This window comes from Hippocampus guttulatus, chromosome 1 (assembly GCF_054856545.1).
Source record: "Hippocampus guttulatus isolate MCC_2025c chromosome 1, RoL_Hgut_1.0, whole genome shotgun sequence".
NCBI classification, from domain to species: domain Eukaryota; kingdom Metazoa; phylum Chordata; class Actinopteri; order Syngnathiformes; family Syngnathidae; genus Hippocampus; species Hippocampus guttulatus.
In genome coordinates, this window is record NC_141261.1 from 23,179,825 (window position 1) to 23,202,516 (window position 22,692).

At 46.7% G+C, this 22,692-nt stretch overlaps 2 protein-coding genes across 2 annotated transcripts; one reads left to right on the forward strand and one right to left on the reverse strand.

Annotated features, from left to right (window-relative positions):
• Positions 1 to 38: 38 nt before the first annotated feature.
• LOC147211029 (tubulin alpha-1B chain-like) lies at positions 39 to 3,162 on the reverse strand. Its single transcript, XM_086120482.1, has 4 exons — positions 2,955 to 3,162; positions 2,161 to 2,383; positions 1,938 to 2,086; positions 39 to 1,109 (listed from the first exon to the last, which is right to left on the reverse strand). Exons 1-4 carry the CDS (start codon positions 2,955 to 2,957, stop codon positions 135 to 137), a joined length of 1,350 nt encoding a protein of 449 aa, XP_085976608.1. The 5' UTR covers positions 2,958 to 3,162; the 3' UTR covers positions 39 to 134.
• agmat (agmatinase (putative)) lies at positions 3,144 to 20,816 on the forward strand. The gene is given in 8 exon segments (XM_086120495.1): positions 3,144 to 3,754; positions 4,502 to 4,704; positions 8,750 to 8,798; positions 17,695 to 17,755; positions 17,757 to 17,891; positions 20,283 to 20,462; positions 20,584 to 20,668; positions 20,743 to 20,816. Coding segments are annotated over 8 exon segments (1,086 nt in total). The 5' UTR covers positions 3,144 to 3,455.
• The last annotated feature ends 1,876 nt before the right edge of the window (positions 20,817 to 22,692 follow it).

Sequence of the window (22,692 nt, forward strand, 5' to 3'; positions counted from 1 at the left end):
TTCACTACATTAAAAAGAAAAAGACATGCCCCAGCAAATACTTAGACCAGGCTTTTATTTTGAAATGTATTCCAGACCTGTAATTCGTCACTTGCACATTCAAGGGTATAACCTTCACCACTTCACTAGCATTTTTACTCCTCTCCTTCCTCCCCATCTCCATCAACGGAGTCGACTCCAACTTCCTCATAATCCTTCTCCAGAGCAGCCATGTCTTCTCTGGCCTCAGAGAACTCGCCTTCCTCCATGCCCTCACCCACGTACCAGTGAACAAAGGCGCGTTTGGCGTACATCAGGTCAAACTTGTGGTCCAGTCGAGCCCAGGCCTCTGCAACAGCGGTGGTGTTGCTCAGCATGCACACGGCCCTCTGGACCTTGGCCAGGTCTCCACCGGGAACTACAGTGGGTGGCTGGTAGTTAATGCCCACCTTGAAACCGGTGGGGCACCAGTCCACAAACTGGATGGAGCGCTTGGTTTTGATGGTGGCGATGGCAGCGTTGACATCTTTGGGAACCACATCACCACGGTACAAAAGGCAGCACGCCATGTATTTGCCGTGACGAGGGTCGCACTTCACCATTTGATTGGCTGGCTCAAAGCAGGCGTTGGTGATTTCCGCCACCGACAGCTGCTCGTGATACGCCTTCTCGGCCGAAATGACTGGAGCGTACGTAGCCAGAGGAAAGTGGATGCGAGGATATGGCACCAAGTTGGTCTGAAATTCTGTCAGATCAACATTGAGGGCGCCATCGAAACGAAGGGAAGCTGTGATGGAGGAGACGATCTGACTGATCAGCCGGTTCAGGTTGGTGTAAGTTGGACGCTCGATGTCGAGATTCCTTCTGCAAATATCATAAATGGCCTCATTATCCACCATGAAGGCACAGTCGGAGTGCTCAAGGGTGGTGTGGGTGGTCAAGATCGAGTTGTAGGGCTCCACCACAGCGGTGGACACCTGGGGAGCCGGATAGATGGAGAACTCCAGCTTTGACTTCTTGCCATAGTCTACAGACAGACGCTCCATCAGGAGGGAGGTGAATCCAGAGCCAGTTCCACCGCCGAAGCTGTGGAACACCAAGAAGCCCTGGAGCCCTGTGCACTGGTCGGCCTGAACACACAAAGAGGACACTTTTATTTTGGACTGCGATGGCACAGAGGTCTCTTCCAAAGCGCAGGAATTACAAATAATAATAATAATTGATAATGTTGATTGATGCTCCATTTGAGTCTATTTGATGTTTATCAGGATACAGTGGTAAATTACAAGATTAATTTGTACCACACTGCTCACTCAAAACATCTCACATCACCTTCCCAACAGAAATGAATGGAAAATCCTTTAAACCATTCTAGCGCCCCTTTTTTTTTTAAATTAAAAAGCTCTATACTACCATGCCTGACAAATACAAAGTAATAACATAAATAAATAGAATGCAAATAATTAAATAGCTTGTGCATCATTTCTTGCTTTCATGCCGGGCCACCAGGGGCAGCATAATATAAACATTTATAATAATCCAACAAGTTTCACAACGAAGTGACCCAGTAATATTGAACATTTGCTGTCGAGGCAAAAAATATATTTTTTTCTGTCTGCGTGTTGCTACACACTAGACATCGAATAATTTAATTTGCATGATTTAGGTATTCTGCATCGTTAGCATTAATCTAGCAGACTCTCAGAAATTATGTGGTTTCGGTTGAGTACACAATTGTTTTAATTTTGTGTAAACTCTAACTGGGAACGGCAAGCACTTAGCATATTTTTAGAATAACTGTTCACTATCTGCTGCTTGTTGTAATGTTCGCTGCCACCATTTAGCGCTCATAACTGAAATTTTGCCCAAAAAAATTCAACACCAGAGCAGCAGCTTGTATCTTGAAGAACTCATCTTATTTCAACTGATGTTAGAGCCACGAGTATAAAAGTACACACCAGTTTGCGGATCCTGTCCAGCACCAAGTCAATTATCTCCTTGCCAATGGTGTAGTGTCCACGGGCATAGTTGTTCGCAGCGTCCTCTTTGCCAGTGATCAGCTGCTCAGGGTGGAACAACTGGCGGTAGGTCCCGGTGCGCACCTCATCTAAGGAGATATTTAAAATGATTGAAATGTATACATGGCAGGTAACAGCCAGTTCTACTGTTTATGAAGCATACCGATGACCGTGGGCTCTAGGTCCACAAAAACAGCCCTGGGGACATGTTTCCCAGCTCCAGTCTCACTGAAAAAGGTGTTGAAGGAATCATCTCCACCCCCAATTGTCTTGTCACTGGGCATCTGTCCATCAGGCTGGATACCATGTTCCAGGCAGTACAGTTCCCAACATGCATTGCCAATCTGGACTCCAGCCTGACCAACGTGGATGGAGATACACTCACGCTGTGGAGCGGAGAAAGAGCATACATTTGAACAGAAACAATCAATGTGATAAATTAGGACGGGCGTCTGATTCTTTTCTTTTCAGCATCTCTTTACGTTGTGACGGCGCAAATTATTTGGGTCATTTCATGCCGCACTGATTGACAGTCGACAGCAAATTGGGATTAGTGCAGACACGAGGGATTAATCTCGGTCAAACAGACATGGTGCAGCCAGATCTGGCTGCCGCAAGGCCACATTTTCAATAGTGCTGCGTGAACCTAAATTCTGCTTTCCTCCCCCAAATAGGAGATGCTTAAAAGCGGATGTGTTACGTATGTGTCAATTAAAATGAGTGTATGCGTGTTGAGGTGGGGGGCAAAAAAAAAAAACGCATTGCAATGCACACAGAAATGCACGTCGAAGCCTTATTAGCGGGTGGGCGCCATGATGAAATAAACAATTTCACGCCTGAGGAGAAGAAAATGCAGACAATTGCATCACTCGCATACGACTCAATTAAAGCCCCAATTCGTTCTCCTCCGTTTTCGTTCGTGTAATTTTAAACAATATACAAAAAGGTGATTCTTACCATGATGTATCGTAGTCGACGTTGAGATAATCAAAACGGATCTGCTTCGTGTGAAAGTGCCCGCGCTTCTGCTATCTCCAACAAGTGGATGTATTGATGACGTCACAAAATCTCCGCCCCGGCGGCTGCTGCAGTCGTTTTTTTTAAACTAAACTTTATTGAGGACGATGTCAAACAAACGAACAGGCGTTCGCGTACTTACTTTTGAATACTGTACGGACAAAATTATTTTTTGAAAAAGGAATCAAACTGACCCTTGCTGATAATTTGGATATCAAATGCAGTTAACATACACAACTGTGTATAGTCAAATTGATCGCATAATGGTTTATTTGGATAAGCAGAGGAGGCGTTAACATTTGAAGTCATGTCGAGAGGTAACACGAATAAAACGCGTGCCAAGCATTCAATGAGGCCACCTTTTATACAAAGTTTCGGGAAGGCTCAGAGGTTACAAGTTTCAGAGCTTCTAAAGTTTGAGTAACAGTAACACGTAGAACCATGTTTACAGCTCTGAGGGGTTATCCTCGTCTGCTTTCAACTACTACACGTTGCTTCTCACCACCACCTCGGCTGCAATGGGTTAGTTGTGCGTCAGAGGGTCGAGGTTCGAGCCGAACCCCCGACAGAAAATGCTCCGCCAAACACTTCAACGTGCCTCCCAGCGCCGAGTTTGTTGCGAGGGTTACCGGGATCCCCACAATGGCCAAGCTGCCTTACCAGGACACTGCAGACGGTCTCGATGCAGCCTTCATTGGGGTCCCGATTGATACTGGAACTGCTTACCGACCTGGAGCAAGGTACTGTGTTTTCGGTCGTTGGTTCCGCCCAACATCTGCCCTAAATTTACAGTAGTTTGTTACCAACATCATTTTAATGTTTCTATAATAATCGGCTCCATTTAGAAGCAGTTCAATTCTTATTTTTTGAATTGAATTGAATACAACTTTATTGTCAATTTTTAATACTAAACATTCTGTATTGATATTTGTGAATTTCCAAATGTTTTTTTTCTTCATAAAAGTAAAAAATATATATCGTCTTAAAGCCCATTATGATTGATTGCACTGTCGAATTATAATATCTTTACTTAGTTTTAGTGGTGGAATGGTATGCTTGATTAATTTCTCACTTGCTTGATTAATTTCTCCCACTGTGTGAGTTGCATCAAATTTGGCAATGAAAATCCACTCATCTACCAATCCACGTTCTATATTTATCCTCCTTGGCTCTCCAGTCAATCCCAGGGCTACGGAGCCCCTAAATTTGGCAAATGAACCATTGATCGACAGGTGACGCTGGTTAAACAAATAATTACATTGCTTAATGAAAATCACGTAAGCCTTCAGCTCATGCAAATTCAAATTTTGAATTTGAAAGTGTCTTCATTAAAGAGCTTAATGATGCTGGGTGGTCATATACAGGTATGTATGTGGCGTAATACATTTGTTAAACTGTACATTACTTTGTCAAAGCACTCAAGTCAACAATGTAATTACTATTGTAACTGAAATTGGAGTTAATGACGTTACTGTTCACAATTTCAGGTTTGGCCCAAGGCAAATCAGAATGGAATCGGCCTTGCTCAGGTCCTACAACAGCGGTACCAGAGCTGCTCCTTATGAATCTCTTGTGGTGGCTGACATTGGGGACGTCAATGTGAACGTGTATGACCTGAAGGACACATGCAGACGTATCAGGGAGACCTATAGAAAGGTGCTGGCCTCTGGCTGCATCCCCTTGACAATGGGTGAGTGTGCTTATGGGACAATGACATTTTTTTTACTACATGCATCTACTGTGTCAGTATAGTTTTGTAAATGTAGCGTGATCGTTGCAAATACGCTCTACCTTTCAATAGTTTTAGCAAAAATCTCATGTGAGTGAGTTATGATTCATGGAGGGCCGACAACTTGAAGGGATGGGGAGCAAAAGAGAACCGGTTCCCAGAATTTCACTTGCCATACTTATATTTACACGATTTAAATTGCTTTGCAATGTTATTTACCTACCTTAGTGCAAATTCGACCTTCGAGCCTGTTGCGTGACTAGTGACAGACTGGCAGGCTCGGAGGTTGACAGCATTCCCTGCGTCTACCTCGAGCTTCTTTCACCGAGGCAGGGAAGAAAAAAGAATTGATAAGAGAATCGATAATGGAATCTGAAACGTAAAATTCTTATTGATGCATTTAACTCAAGCTACCCCAACCTGCCTGGGTAGCATTTACCGGCATTTATCCATCCATCCATCCATCCATCATCTACCGCTTATCCGGGGCCGGGTCGCGGGGGCAACAGCTTTAGCAGGGAAGCCCAGACTTCCCTCTCCCTAGCTACTTCTTCCAGCTCTCCCCGGGGGATCCCGAGACGTTCCCAGGCCAGCTGGGTGACATAGTCTCTCCAGCGTGTCCTGGGTCTTCCTCGGGGTCTCCTCCCGGTGGGACATGCCCGGAACACCTCACCAGGGAGGTGCTCAGGGGGCAACCGAATCAGATGCCCAAGCCACCTCATCTGGCTCCTCTCGATGTGGAGGAGAAGCGGCTCGACTCTGAGCCCCTCCCGGATGACCGAGCTTCTCACCTTATCTCTAAGGGAGAGCCCGGACACCCTGCGGAGGAAACTCATTTCGGCCGCTTGTAACCGGGATCTCGTTCTTTCGGTCACGACCCATAGCTCGTGACCATAGATGAGGGTTGGAACGTAGATCGACCGGTAAATTGAGAGCTTCGCCCTTTGGCTCAGCTCCTTCTTCACCACGACAGACCGATACAACGTCCGCATCACAGCAGACGCTGCACCGATCCGCCTGTCGATCTCCCGCTCCCTCCTGCCCCCACTCGTGAACAAGACCCCAAGATACTTGGACTCCTCCACTTGGGGCAAGATCTCCTCCCCGACCCGGAGGGGACACTCCACCCTTTTCCGACTGAGGACCATGGTTTCAGATTTGGAGGTGCTGATCTTCATCCCAACCGCTTCACACTCGGCTGCGAAACGCTCCAGTGAGAGTTGGAGAGACCCGTTTGAAGGAGCCAACAGCACCACATCATCTGCAAAAAGCAGGGATGCAATACTGAGGCCCCCAAAACGGATCCCCTCAACGCTTCGGCTGCCCCTAGAAATTCTGTCCATAAAGGTTATGAACAGAATCGGCGACAAAGGGCAGCCTTGGCGGAGTCCTACCCCCACTGGAAACGATTCCGACTTACTGCCGGCAATGCGGACCAAACTCTGACATCGGTGGTATAGTGACCGAACAGCCCGTATCAGGGGGTTCGGTACCCCATACCCACGAAGCACCCCCCACAGAACTCCCCGAGGGACACGGTCAAACGCCTTCTCCAAGTCCACAAAACACATGTAGACTGGTTGGGCGAATTCCCACATACCCTCGAGGACCCTGCTAAGGGTGTAGAGCTGGTCCACTGTTCCACGGCCGGGACGAAAACCACACTGCTCCTCCTCAATCTGAGGCTCGACTTCCTGACGGACCGTCCTCTCCAGCACCCCTGAATAGACCTTACCAGGGAGGCTGAGGAGTGTGATCCCTCTGTAGTTGGAACACACCCTCCGGTCCCCCTTTTTAAAAAGAGGGACTACCACCCCGGTCTGCCAATCCAGAGGCACTCTCCCTGTTGACCACGCGATGTTGCAGAGGCGTGTCAACCAGGACAGCCCCACAACATCCAGAGCCTTGAGGAACTCCGGGCGGATCTCATCCACCCCCGGGGCCTTGCCACCGAGGAGCTTTTTAACCACATCGGTGACTTCAACCACAGAGATAGGAGAGCCCACCTCAGAGTCCCCAGGCTCTGCTTCCTCCAAGGAAGGCGTGTTGGTGGAGTTGAGGAGGTCTTCAAAGTACTCTGCCCACCGATTCACAACGTCCCGAGTCGAAGTCAGCAGCGCCCCATCCCCACTGTACACAGTGTTAGTGGTGCACTGCTTCCCCCTCCTGAGACGTCGGTAGGTGGACCAGAATTTCCTCGAAGCCGTCCGGAAGTCGGCGTCCATGGCCTCACCGAACTCTTCCCACGCTCTGGTTTTTGCCTCGGCGACCACCGAAGCTGCCTTCCGCTTGGCCAGTCGATACCCGTCAGCTGCCTCTGGGGTCCCACAGGCCATAAAGGCTCGATAGGACTCCTTCTTCAGCTTGACGGCATCCCTTACTGCTGGTGTCCACCAGCGAGTACGGGGGTTGCCGCCACGACAGGCACCAACCACCTTACGGCCACAACTCAGATTGGCCGCCTCAACAATAGAGGCACGGAACATGGTCCACTCGGGCTCAATGTCCCCCGCCTCCCCCGGAACATGGGAAAAGCTCTGTCGGAGGTGGGAGTTGAAACTCCTTCTGACAGGGGATTCCGCCAGACGCTCCCAACAAACCCTCACAATACGTTTGGGTCTGCCAGGACGGACCGGCATCTTCCCCCACCATCGGAGCCTACTCACCACCAGGTGGTGATCAGTTGACAGCTCCGCCCCTCTCTTCACCCGAGTGTCCAGAACATGCGGCCGCAAATCCGATGATACAACTACAAAGTCGATCATCGAACTGCGGCCTAGGGTGTCCTGGTGCCAAGTGCACATATGGACACCCTTATGCTTGAACAAGGTGTTCGTTATGGACAATCCGTGGCGAGCACAGAAGTCCAATAACAAAACACCACTCGAGTTCTGATCGGGGGGGCCGTTCCTCCCAATCACGCCCCTCCAGGTCTCACTGTCATTGCCCACGTGAGCATTGAAGTCCCCCAGCAGAACAAGGGAGTCCCCAGCAGGAGTACTCTCCAGCACACCCTCCAAGGACTCCAAAAAGGGTGGGTATGCTGAGCTGCTGTTTTGTGCATATGCACAAACAACAGTCAGGACCCGTCCCCCCACCCGAAGGCGGAGGGAGGCAACCCTCTCGTCTACCGGTGTGAACCCCAATGTACAGGCACTGAGCCGGGGGGCAATGAGTATGCCCACACCTGCTCTGCGCCTCTCACCTTGAGCAACTCCAGAGTGGAAGAGAGTCCAACCCCTCTCGAGAGAACTCGTACCAGAACCCAGGCTGTGTGTGGAGGCAAGTCCGACTATATCCAGTCGGAAATTCTCTGCCTCACACACCAGCTCGGGCTCCTTCCCTGCCAGAGAGGTGACATTCCATGTCCCAAGAGCTAGCTTCTGCAGCCGAGGATCGGACCGCCAGGGTCCTCGCCTTTGGCTGCCGCCCAGCTCACATTGCACCCGACCCCTTTGGCCCCTCTCATGGGTGGTGAGCCCATGGGAAGGGGGACCCACGTTGCCTCTTCGGGCTGTGCCCGGCCGGGCCCCATGGGTGTAGGCCCGGCCACCAGGCGCTTGCCAACGAGCCCCACCTCCAGGCCTGGCTCCAAAGGGGGGCCCCGGTGACCCGCGTCCGGGCAAGGGAAACCTTGGTCCATATATTTTTGTCATCATAAGGGTCCTTTGAGCCGTGCTTTGTCTGGCCCCTCACCTAGAACCTGTTTGCCATGGGTGACCCTGCCAGGGGCATAAAGCCCCAGACAACTTAGCTCCTAGGATCATTGGGACACACAAACCCCTCCACCACGGTAAGGTGACGACTCACGGAGGGGTACCGGCATTTATTTTTACATAAAACAATAGTTCCTTATACTTTGGAGAAGATGGCTTGAAATTTTTGACAAATACAGTAGCACATTCAAAAGGATCACATACTAATTGGACCTTTGAACTTGAAAATGACTAGGGTTCCTACTGTATAGCAGTTGACCAAAAACATTTGTTGTTTTTTCTATGTCCAGGTGGAGATCACACAATTTCTTATCCGATCCTACAAGCCGTTGCTGAGAAGTAAGTGTAACGTAGCAATGAAGCCGCACTTATTATTATTATTATTATTATTTTTGTAAACAATGTAACCTTTCATTTCCTCATTGTTAACTTCCACAAAGAAAATAGACATATTTTCAACCCAAATGGTGGATGAATCAAATGAAAGCAATTTTTATTGTGCAGTACAATGAAACTTCTGAAGTTGGACAATTCAAAGGTCAAACAATTCGAAATTGGGAAGTCACTCAAAGCACAAACCCTCTGTCACACATGATCTCAAAATCTGTCATAATCCATCTGTTTTGCTTTTTCTTTGGGTTTTTGTGCCACATATTCTGAAACCCTCAATAAAGGGGTATTCACAGAAAAACGTGAGGGGAAAAAGCATACCCCGAATATAAGGAGACTCATTTTAAGTTAAACCGTATGTAACGGAGTGATATATTGCTTTTATTAAATTATGACGGAAGTGACGCAACAGCGCACAGTATGGCACCAGCTTCCCGCCGTAGTTCAGGCAGAGCTACCAGGGAAGTCACAGGGTAAGTCAGGTTTCATTCATGGTCCGGATTCATTTCTAGTTTAATTACAATATGTCACTTTGTTTTTCCTTTTTCTACGGTGCTGTGTATTTAATTAGTTCCCTGATTTGTTCCGAGTCCACATTGCTTTTTGTGTCGTCATTTAATTTAAGTTTTGTCGAATGAAAGTTTTTATCCATTGAGTTAACAGGTGTTTTTTTGTTGCGCAGTTATTTTTGAGACTGAAAAGCCCCGTGACTTCACCTATCCCTCCCGCCATACTGTGTTGCAGGTAATGCTTCTTTCCTTTTGGTTGTACTGTATATAGTCTTTCGTGTCATTTTTCATTTGGCTATCAGTGTGGCTGGCGTGTACCCGCGCGGTTCGTCGCGGCCGCCATTATTGTACATTGCGCAGCCGTTCTGCTGCATGTGATGCGTTCAGCGGCATCACGTAAATACCAGTGGAAGTGTGTTTTTTTTCCCCTTTTATGGTCAATAGTTAATATACGATCACCTATGTTGTATATTTTGTTTTGTTGTGCATTTAGTTTTCTTATGGATGATGTTTAGTTCAGGCAGAGCTACCAGGGAAGTCACAGGTTATTTTTGAGACTGAAAAGCCCCGTGACTTCACCTATCCCTCCCGCCATACTGTGTTGCAGGCAATAAAAAAAAGAGAGAAAAGCCACATCCTAGTGTCTGGTGTTCTTGAGGCGGCAGCGACGTGGAGCTCGAGACCATCATAGTTGTGACCTCGTCACATTGGTGCCGTGACCCGTCGATCACAAGTTGACTCTCCACTTCGGACCGGGACCACGACGCTGTGCCGCTTCTTCTTATCACTAGGTGGACAGTGTGTGCTCATGTTCTGTGATTAGTGTGTTTTCGTCTCAACTGCTGTTTTGCAATTGGTGTACTTTTCTGCTATTTTTTTTCTCCTCTTTTTTTTGTGAAGTCTCAAGATGAGCTCCTTGCAAGGAACATTTAGCACGCCTTTGAATAAGTGTGTTGGTAGAGGTAGAGGGATCCCGACCGTGTTGCAGTTTAGTAGTCCTGTACAGAGTGGTGTAGTTCGTGCAGAGGGGAATGGGCGGGTTCTAGCTGAGGCCACTTCAGTTAGTGGGGACAGAGTTCCTTCCCAGACCCAGTGCAGTGTGCCTATGACAAGCGCACAGGCTACTGATTTCGCGACGACAGATCCCTTACCCCCGTCACCTGACATAGTTGGTCAGATGAGTGACATAATAAGACATGTTGGCCAGCAGCTGGCAGATAGCATTGTTGCGCAACTCAGCCCAACACGTAACGTTGCCACGCATAACAACTCAGTCTTCCATGACACGGCCGTTGACACATCCGCACGAAGTCTTGACTCATCACAAGTTCTGCTCGTGCCGCACAGGAAAGTTCGGGAACCTCCAGCTTTCAAGGGGGATAACACTGATACAGTTAATGTGCATGAGTGGGAGGACCTAATGAGGAACTACATGAGGAGAGCAAATGTAGCTCCTGAGCATCAGGCAGAGGAAATCCTCATGAACCTCAGGGGTAGAGCTAAAGATGTTGTAAAGGTTAGCGCAAGAAACAGTGCAGTTGATGTTACCCAGAACCCAGATGCCATCTATGGCCTTCTTCGTAAACATTTTGCGACTGTCCCTTGTTCACCTCTCCCTTTAGCGGACTTTTACACTACGCTCCCCGAGAATAATGAGGACACATATGACTATTGGTTGAGGATTAACAATGCAGCTGAGATTGCCGCTGACCGTCTCAGGGAACGGGGCAGAGATTTGGACTGTTCTTCTCTTAATGTAACACGGATGTTTATCAAGAATTGCCCATCCAAGGATCTCTCCATGACATTCAGGTCGAAAACAATAGACAAGTGGTCGGCAGTTGAGGTCCAGGCTATACTGGATGAGTACCAGACAGAGATTAGTTCAAGGGCCTCTGCATCGGCTGTGGTGAGCAGGAAACCCACTGAACATGTTTATGTGAACAAAGTTGAGATGCGGCAGAACACAGCGGGCCAAGATGACGGTCGGATAGCCCACCCAGCCAGGGCGCCCGACTCCGCGGCTCTTGAGCGTGTCATTTCCATGCTGGAGAGAGTTTTGCTGCAGGGAGCTAATCCTTCCTCCACTTCTGCCGCTGGTAAACGTAGGCCAAGGCTCCCTATGGTTGAAGGTTTGAATAATCTCCCATGTGCTGTCTGCGCTAACCCCGACCATTCTGCGCTCGTTCACTGCCGTGAAAAGAGACTTTGCTTTTTGTGCTACTCACCCGATCATTCCAGAGGCAACTGCCCCGTGCAGGCACAGCCCTCGCAGTCACCACAGTCGGGAAACTAATGTGTCCGCATCCAAGGGAGTGCGATGTGGATGAAGTTAGCAACCCTCCCAATAGTTTGACAGATGATTTCGGATCAGTATTGGAGTCACTCACTTCCAGTGTCCCCACAGAGAAGACGATTATCTTTCAAGGCACACACAAGGTTCTGAAGTCGGATAGTTTGTTTTACACTACTGCCACAATAGCTGTTGTTTCCCTGGCTGCGATGATTGACAGCGGCTCCACTGGGTGCACATTGAGTGAGTCGGCTATGGCTCGATTGTTGGTGTGCGATCCAGACATGAAACGTTACCCTGCAGACGACGTTGTCATTGTTGGATGTGGAGGTCATCGGGTGACACCTTCGGCTATATGCGATGTGGAAATGGTGGTGTATGATTGCAAGTTAGCTGTGCCTATGTTTGTGGTGCCTGGACAGACCGATGACGTAATTCTGGGCAGTAATGCCATTAAGAAAATTCTCCATCTGATGAGGAAGACTGAAGGCTACTGGCGGCTCATGTCACAGCCCGGCAGCATCGTTGACGATGACTCTCACCACTTTTTCTCACTCCTTTCTAACACAGAGAGATGGAGGGGTGTAACTGTACCTGACAAAGTTGGCACACTGAAGTTACGGCAGTGTGTGATGTTACAACCAAGGAGTGAACATCTTGTTTGGGCTAAGCTCCCCGCCTCCGCACTGATGTCGGTTGGCAGCACAGTCATAGTTGAACCAACTCAATCAAGGTGCAGATCCAGGAAAATTCTGGTTGGCAGGGTTATCGCACCGATGTGGGGCGATGGATGGCTCCCAGTGAGAGTCATCAACCCCTCTAGTGAACAAGTGGTATTGAAGAGAAACGCAAAGTTGGCTGATGTGTTTCCTTGCATTGCTGCTGAAGACTTGTCTGAGCCCGACAACATCCAAATTTTCTCCCAATCTGTTATGCATGCTGCGAGGCCAAGGTCCAAAGAGGACATTAAGATTGCACTGGACAAGCTTGGGCTACACGATCTGGACCTGGATGCGTGTGCTGTGTCTGACATGTGGAGGGACAGACTTTTCCAAATTATTGAGGTATGAATCAGTCTTTTCATGGAACAAGATGGACTGTGGGGAGGCCTCTGACTTTGTGCACAAGATACACCTGGTGGATGAGAGGCCGTTCCGCCTGCCTTACCGGAGAGTCCCACCGAGTCAATATGAGAAGCTGAGGATGACTCTCAATGAGATGGAAGAAAAGGGCATCATTCGGAAATCCACTAGCGAATATGCATCTCCATTGGTTTTAGTGTGGAAGAAGAATGGGGATTTGCGCATCTGCACAGATTTCAGGTGGCTTAATGCAAGGACACAGCGGGATGCTCACCCACTACCCCATCAGGCTGATGCTCTTGCCGCACTTGGGGGAAATGTCTTCTTCTCCACCATGGATCTCACCTCAGGATTCTATAACGTGCCCCTGTTTGAGGATCACAAGAAGTACACTGCTTTTTCGTCTCCTTTTGGCCTGCACGAATATAACCGGATGCCACAGGGTTTATCGAACAGCCCGGCTACATTCATGCGGATGATGCTTTCCATTTTTGGTGACAAGAACTTCACGAGCCTTTTGTGCTATCTTGACGATCTCATGGTCTTTGGTCCGACAGAGCAGATTGCGCTTGAGCGATTGGAAATGGTTTTCTCCCGTTTAAAGAACCATAATCTCAGGCTAGCGCCGAAGAAGTGTCACTTTCTTCGGAGATCTGTGAAGTTCCTCGGCCATGTCATCTCCGAGTCAGGGGTACAGACGGACCCCGGAAAGGTGGAAGCTATAAACAGGGTGCAGGTGTCTGACTTGATGGATAGTGATGGCCTCACTCCCTCGCAGAAGAAGATTAGGTCTTTCTTAGGGATGGTGCTGTATTATCAGCACTTCATTGAGGACTGCTCCGTCAAGGCGAAGCCCCTATTCAAGCTCCTTTCGGGCCAGAAGACTGGTGGTAAAGCCAGACGAAGGGCGAAACCTGCATTGGATGCTTCAAGTCATGTGAAGTTGAAAGCGGAAGACTGGACCACTGAGTGTCAAAGTGCCTTTGAGGCTTTGAAGCACGACCTGTCACACAGCGTGACGTTGGCCCATCCCGACTTCGGGAAACCTTTCATCCTTGCTGTCGATGCATCGTTTGACGGCATCGGGGCCGTCCTTTCCCAGCTTCAACCTGGTGACAAGGTTGCGAGACCAGTGGCTTTTGCGAGTAAAACGTTGTCGTGAGCCCAGTTGAACTATCCTGCTCACAGGCTTGAATTCCTTGCTTTGAAGTGGGCCATTTGTGACAAGTTTTCCCACTGGCTGAAAGGCAGACACTTTACTGCATGGTCTGACAACAATCCCTTGACCTATATTCTGACCAAACCCAAGCTAGATGCCTGCGAACAAAGATGGGTGTCGAAGCTGGCGGCATATGACTTTGACCTGAAGTACGTTCCAGGACCCAAGAACACGGTGGCTGATGCCCTGAGTCGAGAACCCTTTGTCCAGTCTTGCGTGAGTCATCGCCTTGTGAAAGAGCCCTACCTGTCCTTACTGAATGAGGTCCAAGGAGTTGTTAATGGGACGGTGCAGGATGCTCTTCGTTTGACCAACAACTGTCAGGTCGTTCACACGGCTGGGGATTACGATGGAGGAGGTCCCCAGGGGGAAGCTCCCGATCAGTCGTCTGGAAGTGCCATTGGTGCAGAGGAGGTGTCTGCTGTTTTGGATGTCCATCAGACTGGTGGTGTCTCTCGGCTCCGTGGAGCGGCCCCATTGTCACTACAGCTACCTGAAGAAGATCCTTCCATTGTCATTCCCCATAGCCAGTTACGCGATCTGCAGCAGCAAGATGCTACAATCAGCAGAGTACTCTTCTATGTCCGGCGGCATATGAGACCCACTGCACGTGAAAGAGCAGCTGAGTCGAGCTGTGTGCTTATGTTGTTGAGGCACTGGAAGAAGTTGAAAGTTCGTGATGGGACTCTATACAGAGTAAGGAAAGATCGCCACATGGACCGTAAAGTCTTCCAGTTTGTCATACCTGGGTCTCTGAAGCGTCAAGTTCTGCATGGTGTTCATGACACAGCTGGTCATCAGGGCTGTTCTAGGACGCTCTCTCTGGCGAGTGAAAGGTTCTTTTGGACTGGGATGGAAAAAGATATCACAAAGCATGTGAAGCAATGCCGGAGATGCATCGTGGGTAAGACCCCTGAGCCGGACGCCCGGGCACCCCTGGAGAACATCCGCACTTCCTCTCCAATGGAACTAGTGTGCATTGATTTCTGGACAGCGGAGTCGGGTGACAAGAAAACCACTGATGTCCTTGTTGTGACAGACCATTTCTCAAAGTTGGCTCTTGCCTTCCCCTGCAGGAACCAGTCAGCAAAGCAGGTTGCCCGCTGCCTGTGGGATAAGTTTTTCTGCATCTATGGGTTCCCCCAAAGGATCCATTCGGATCAGGGAGCTAACTTTGAGAGTAGACTCATCAAGGATCTTCTCGAGATGGCGGGGGTGCACAAGTCCCACACGACGCCGTATCACCCCATGGGTAATGGCGTTGCGGAAAGGTTTAACCGGACTCTTGGAGGCATGATCAGAACACTTCCCCCAAAGTCCAGGTCCAAATGGCCACAGATGTTGAACATGTTGACTTTCTGCTATAACTGCACAGTACATGAGACCACGGGCTTTGCACCGTTCTACTTGATGTTTGGACGTGTCCCTCGCTTGCCCGTTGACATTATGTTCCATCATGTCTTGGAGAATGCCAATGTTGTTAGTCACAATGAGTTTGTGAGCAACTTGAAGAAGGATCTCTCTGAGGCCGCACAGATTGCTCAACGGCATGCACTCAAGGAACAGGCCCGTCACGCCCAGATCTACAACCGCAAAGTCAAGGGCTCGCCATTAGCTGTCGGTGACAGAGTGTTGCTAGCCAATCGAGGCGAGAAGGGCAAAAGGAAAGTTGCGGATCGTTGGGACTCGACCCCTTATGACGTAGTGTCTGTGAGGCCATCGATCAATGTGTACAGGATCCGGGACGGTGCCACGGGCAGAGAGAAGGTCGTACACAGGAACTTACTGCTCCCAGTTGACTTCTTGACGTTCTCAGGCCAGATGGAGCACGGGTCATGTTCAGATGGGTCGGAAATGGATGCACGTTGTGGGAGTGACAAGAGCTCAGTTTTTGATGATCAGGAGGACGCTCAGCTGCGCACTGAGAACTGGCTCATGCAGTCACCAGTTCAGGCCGAGGTAGAACATGAGTGCTTCTCTGCGGAACCCGACTCTGTTGAGGCGCGTCAAGAGGTCGTCAGTGAGAGAGGTCAGTCAGTGGGCCATGACATCTACACACAGACTGAGCCGTTGACAGATCCGGTGGTTGACATTATACACTCGACTTCCGACTCGCCCCCAGTTGAGACTGTACTAGAGGAGGTAGTTTGCACACAACCACAGGACACACAGGGCCCCGTCACTTTCACAAGGTGTGGTAGAACAGTTAAGCCCCCTGTTAGGCTTATATGTGAGATGTCCTATCAAAGAGTCGGGATGCCAACATTGATATGGGTTTAGTATCACCATTTGATTCTGATTTTTTTTTGCTAATGCTGTGTGCCTTTTGTCACCATTATATCTTTATGGTTCTTTATTAATGGGTGTTGTTATGTGCAGTTTTGTGAAATGTAAATGGCATTTCATCTGGTCTGTGATGAGAATGGATTTTGGTACCACTCTATTCCTTCACACTTCTTTAAGAAGAATTCCTGTGATTGACTCTCTTGCACATCCTTGCCCGATAGCCATGGTTTTTGCCTGTTTGTCTTTCTGCTGTCTTTCATGTGTGTTGCCTCACTTCTGCATAATTTAGGGGGGTGTATGTAACGGAGTGATATATTGCTTTTATTAAATTATGACGGAAGTGACGCAACAGCGCACAGTATGGCACCAGCTTCCCGCCGTAGTTCAGGCAGAGCTACCAGGGAAGTCACAGGGTAAGTCAGGTTTCATTCATGGTCCGGATTCATTTCTAGTTTAATTACAATATGTCACTTTGTTTTTCCTTTTTCTACGGTGCTGTGTATTTAATTAGTTCCCTGATTTGTTCCGAGTCCACATTGCTTTTTGTGTCGTCATTTAATTTAAGTTTTGTCGAATGAAAGTTTTTATCCATTGAGTTAACAGGTGTTTTTTTGTTGCGCAGTTATTTTTGAGACTGAAAAGCCCCGTGACTTCACCTATCCCTCCCGCCATACTGTGTTGCAGGTAATGCTTCTTTCCTTTTGGTTGTACTGTATATAGTCTTTCGTGTCATTTTTCATTTGACTATCAGTGTGGCTGGCGTGTACCCGCGCGGTTCGTCGCGGCCGCCATTATTGTACATTGCGCAGCCGTTCTGCTGCATGTGATGCGTTCAGCGGCATCACGTAAATACCAGTGGAAGTGTGTTTTTTTTCCCCTTTTATGGTCAATAGTTAATATACGATCACCTATGTTGTATATTTTGTTTTGTTGTGCATTTAGTTTTCTTATGGATGATGTTTAGTTCAGGCAGAGCTACCAGGGAAGTCACAGGTTATTTTTGAGACTGAAAAGCCCCGTGACTTCACCTATCCCTCCCGCCATACTGTGTTGCAGGCAATAAAAAAAAGAGAGAAAAGCCACATCCTAGTGTCTGGTGTTCTTGAGGCGGCAGCGACGTGGAGCTCGAGACCATCATAGTTGTGACCTCGTCACACGTATACCAATAAAGTTATTGTATAATGTCATCACTTAAAATTAATGTTAAGACAGTTTTCCTTTTCATGTTAAAATGTACTTGCCATATTGTTATACCTCAGGACAAGAACTAAAATGTGCTTGTGTTATGTTAATATGAATAAAGTTCTGTGATGTAACCAAAAAAAGGAAAATAGTTCCCATTCAAAAAACAAAACAAACAAACAAAAAACAGTTGACCAGCATCCTAAAATGGATTGTGTTTGACTTGAGAGGTTCCTCCGTATCGAATTCTGATGCTGTGTTGTGCAAACACCAGATATGGACCAGTGGGACTTATCCATGTGGATGCTCACCCTGACACCAGTGATGTGGTCTTGGGGGGAAAAGATTGGCAATGCGACCCCGTTCAGGCGATGTGTTGAGGACGGTCTGCTGGACTGCAAGCGAGTGGTGCAGATCGGCCCGAGAGGTTCAGCTTACTCTGCTGATTCATTCGAGTGGAGCCGGGCACAGGTTATCTGCTGGATATTGTTCATCTTGAAATTACAGTTTACCTAGCAGCAAGAATAATATCAAGCAATACATAGACACGATAACAAAGTACAATGGTAACTTGAGATTCGCGTGACATAAGTGATACGTTTTTCAAGAGAGGAGCCATTTGCACGTTATCTATTTATTTTTTTTGCCTTTGACTTGTGAGCAAAAATTGCTGTATGGTGGCAGTGGACTGAACAAGCAGCACTTTGGCAGATTGTGCCATTTCTTCTATAAAGGCTTTATTTAAAACAAGTGCACAGCTTGGCCTTGGGTAAATGTGTTCCACTGAATGCTAACAAAGCAAAATGCCATAAATGAGTGAACAAAGCATCAGTGCTGCTTGAAGTTTAAAAAAAAAAAATCGACACATCCTCCATCGTCAGAATTTTAAGGAACATTTTTTTTGCAGGTTAATCCCAGGAACCAGAAGCAAACTTTGTTGAAATGCATTTGAGTACCTGTGTACTAACCAGCTTTTCCGATTTGCCACATATACTTTTTTTTTCTTAACAAAAAGTGCAGGCTAAGAGGCATGCCTTTAAAGTTCAATGAAAATGTCAGTAAATGCATAGCTCATTTTCTACATAATTGAAATTTTAATATTTCATCTGTCATTATCTTTAGGTCCAAAAACAACAGTGCAACAGTGCAGCTATTGATAATCAGATCACCAATGTGAGGTTCCAGCATTCTTATCTGTCATTGGATTATTATTATTTTTTTAAGGCTGATGGCAATATGCACAAAGTGTTGAATCGGCCTTGAAAATTTGACCCGGCCCGTAATCGGTCTATCACCCACCCAAACACTTAAACAGAACCCCAAAGCACCTCATTTGGCTCCTTGGCATAGAGGAGGAGCGGCTCTACACTGAGCCCCACCCAGATGACCGAGTTTACCACCCTCTCTCTACGGGAGAGTGCACACGGTGTATATCCATGTTCCTGTTCATAGCTTTACTGTCACTCAAGAACAGATCTCAAGTTTCTGTTCTTGAGATCTTGAAGTGCTGATATTTATTGCAACTTTATAGTCAGTTGCAAATCGCTTCAGTGAGTTGAATATTACAGTTTGACGAAGCAAACAACCCACATCTGCAAAAAGTAGCTGTGATACAGAAGCCCTCGACCCGAAATGCCTCAGCGTCTTGGCTGCAGCTATAAATGTTATCTGAACAGTATCAATAACAGGGCAGCCTCAGCAGAGTCCAACCCTCACCAGGAAAAAATGAGTTACCCTTAGCAATGTGGACCGAACTTGGCACCGGTATTGCAGGGAGTGAACAGCTGGTATCGGGTTCTGGTACACCACACTCTTGGAGTAGCCCCATGTGACTCCCTGCTCAAACAACTTGTTACCGGTAGTTTATAATGCATATGCAGAATGGTTGAGCAAACCTCCAGGCATCCTGCAGAACATTTAGTTTGTTATACATATGCAAATTGATTGAGCAAACCTCCAGGCATCCTGCAGGGCCTTTTGATGGTATGGAGCTTGTTCCCAGTTTGACAGCTAGTGTGAAAAGCCAAACTGCTTCAGAATCGGAACTTTTCAACTCACCTATACTTTATTTAATGTGTGCCCCCCCCCCCCACCTTAAAGTGTAACCCTTCAATAAAAAGCTGAAACAATGTACTGTGCATACTGAAAACAACATTTGAACACAGCTTATGAAACTGCTTTGAAGCAACCTTTGCTGGATTGGAAGGCTGCTGAAATTCGTGGACCGGCATGTGGGTCAGTCTTGGGCCTGACAAATTTGGTCTTTGGAGAATGCAGCCCACAAATTTGGACACAGCTACGGAAAAGCCGACGCCGCTCCGCTTTTCCTCCTCACTACAACACTTTATCTCATCTACCATCTGTGCACATGGCTGCCATCTTGTGGCAGTAGAGAAGACAGTAAGAGGCAGTTGCTGGGCCTGTGCAAATTCACGGTTTATGCTATCGACAGGCCACATGAAGGGAGTGCCTACGAAGGACCCAGCCTGTTAAGTTAAAGGTCCTTCGGAGGACACAGCTTCCAAATTTGGACACAGCTTATGAATACCGTAAATCATTACCAGTTACTACCTGAGGCATCTTGGCTCATCTGTCAAACATGGCATTGCCTTTAAAGTACAAAGTCAACTGTTTTAAGAGCAATTGAAAATAATGATGCAAAGAGGCTTTTTGATCCAACATGTATCTTCAATGCTTAATGGGACCTCTTCCTGTACCAACGTGAAATCATGCACTGAAAGAAGAAATTTCATCTGTGCTGTATGTAACACATACAGTACATTTGACAAAGTTTATCCAATCCAATCCAATCCAAAAGTTTGAGTTTGAGAAAATACTTAAATGATTGGTGTATTTTGCCAGGGATTTCAAGTGGTACAAGTGGAGGAATGCTGGTTCAAATCTCTGGCACCTCTGATGGATGAGGTCCGGAGTCAAATGGGCAGTGGCCCCGTCTACCTGAGCTTTGACATTGATGCTCTTGACCCAAGCTTTGCCCCTGGAACAGGCGTGCCTGAGATTGCTGGGCTTACTTCTATTCAAGTATGTGCGGTTTTCATCATTCACTGGTCTTAACAGCAGTACGACACAAATATGCTGTATAATTGTACAAATGTATATAATTGATTTTTTATTTTAAAAAATGTATGCGTTGTGTATTAAGGGAGTTGAGATTATTCGGGGATGCCGTGGACTGAGCCTTGTGGGATGCGATTTGGTCGAGGTGTCCCCACCCTATGACACAACAGGTAGTGGACCTATCTTAATCGTTCTCAAAATGCCGACTACTTTACAATCACTTTGTCATGCTTTTCTTTGACAGGAAACACTGCCGTAACAGCTGTCAACCTCCTCTTTGAAATGTTGTGTGTCCTTCCAAATATGAAATACTATTGATATTTAACAAACACTTTAATGTGTTATCTCTCTGAAACAGAAGATATTTCTATCTATCTATCTATCCATCTATCCATCTATCCATCTATCCATCTATCCATCCATCCATATACGTATAAGAGCTGTCAAACTTAAAATATTCAATTGTGATTAAAAATGCAACTGTCATAATTAACTCATAATAATTCATAATTAATCGTGATTACTCACAATTTTTACCGTTTCTAAATTACCTTTTATATATTTTTGTCCTATTTTTCCCCGTTTTAATGCTCTCATCAACATGAAATCATGGATCAGTTTTCTATGTGCAAAATGCATTTGCTGAAATAACAATTTTGATTTTCAATTCAATGAAAATTGAAAAAAAAAATTCAACATTTTTCACTTGGAGCAGTTATTCACACATAATCTCACACAATATTACTGTCTATCAACAACAGTTAAAAAATATTTTGACACACAACAGCTCCTTTAACCCTATGTTGTGCATCAAAGGGTTAACAGCTCTTTAGGGAATCAAATCAGCAATATAAAATTATAAAGTGCACACAGTACAAGGTAAACTAGTACTCAGCCTATAGTGAATTTAAGCCATGGTTGCGTACTTAGTGTTTCTTAAATTTGCTTTGATTTATTAAATTAAATTAGCAGTGTCAGGCTATGTTGATTCTGTTGGTCCTCCTTGCGCGGAAGTCTCTCTGGTTTTGTGTAGACGTCATTTCGGATGACGACACTTGGTTCGAGGCACAACACAACACTGGAGATGTTTTATTTTCAGTGTTCGACTGCCCCGCTGAACTCTCGACATGCTTCAGCGCACTGTCACTGTCAGACGAACACAGTGAAGCGCCACTCCCTTTATTTATATGGACACGGAACATGGTAACCTTCCACACAAAATAGTTCCAACCAAGTAACAATCGTGTTGGTGGCATACAACGTACTCAACAGGCGACCTGCTCTTTATTCACCAGAGGCTCATCAACCTAGTCTCTTATTTCTCTACCGAAACAGTGTCTTCTCCCGCTTAGTGTACCTTACTTAGCCTTCTCCGCTACGTACAATTTCTGTAACAGCTTGTAATGGAGGCTCTCGCTGGCAATCCGTAGTGGAGTCGTTAGATGCAAGGCGAATGATTTCAGCTTGAGTCTAGCTGTGGACAATGTTGACAGGCTTGCATGCAGAAGCCATACATTTAGCCATGGCTTCAGCAAATTTGTTCTTCGTCGTGATATCCATTTTCTTCACTTTGAAATGATCTATAGCTGTCTGTTTTAAACGAGGGGGCGGAGTACTCACATCTGCTGTGTGCTTGGCCATTAAGTGGTATTTCAGACTGCTCCGATAGCTCAGTTTATGACTGCAAACCATCCAGGTAACTTTGGTCTTGTCAGTGGAAACATCTGGCAACTTTTTAAAAGTAAACTTCCGATTCATAAATTCTCTAAGTATCCGTTTCGGTGTCTCTCGCTGCCATGGCTGGCAAAACAGACATGGGCGGCGACCTGTGCAGCGCACTTGTTGTTTTGTTTCGGGTTTATTTAAAGAGCAATGTAACATCCGCTGTGACGTGTGCCGCGTTAATCTTGCGAGAAAAAATTAATCCCGTTAAAATTCATTTAAATTAACGCCGATAATAACACGCTAAACTGACAGCTCTAATATATATATATATATATATATATATATATATATATATATATATTTTTTTTTTTTAAAGCTAATTTGGCTTTTTACTTAAAATGGATGTGTACCTTGCCTACGTCATGAGTGCTTCTTGGTGTGTATTTCTGAAATTTCTGAAACAACTTTGCAATTCATTTATTCTCTTTGAAAGCATTTGCAGAACTAGATAATTAAATTGAGTAAAGGG

Excerpts from the sequence above, each read along its gene's own strand:
- LOC147211029 (XM_086120482.1), bottom strand. Across the intron at positions 2,087-2,160 it reads CCTAGAGCCCACGGTCATCG|ATGAGGTGCGCACCGGGACC; the intron begins GTATGCTTCATA and ends ATATCTCCTTAG. Across the intron at positions 1,110-1,937 it reads TGGACAGGATCCGCAAACTG|GCCGACCAGTGCACAGGGCT; the intron begins GTGTGTACTTTT and ends TTGTGTGTTCAG.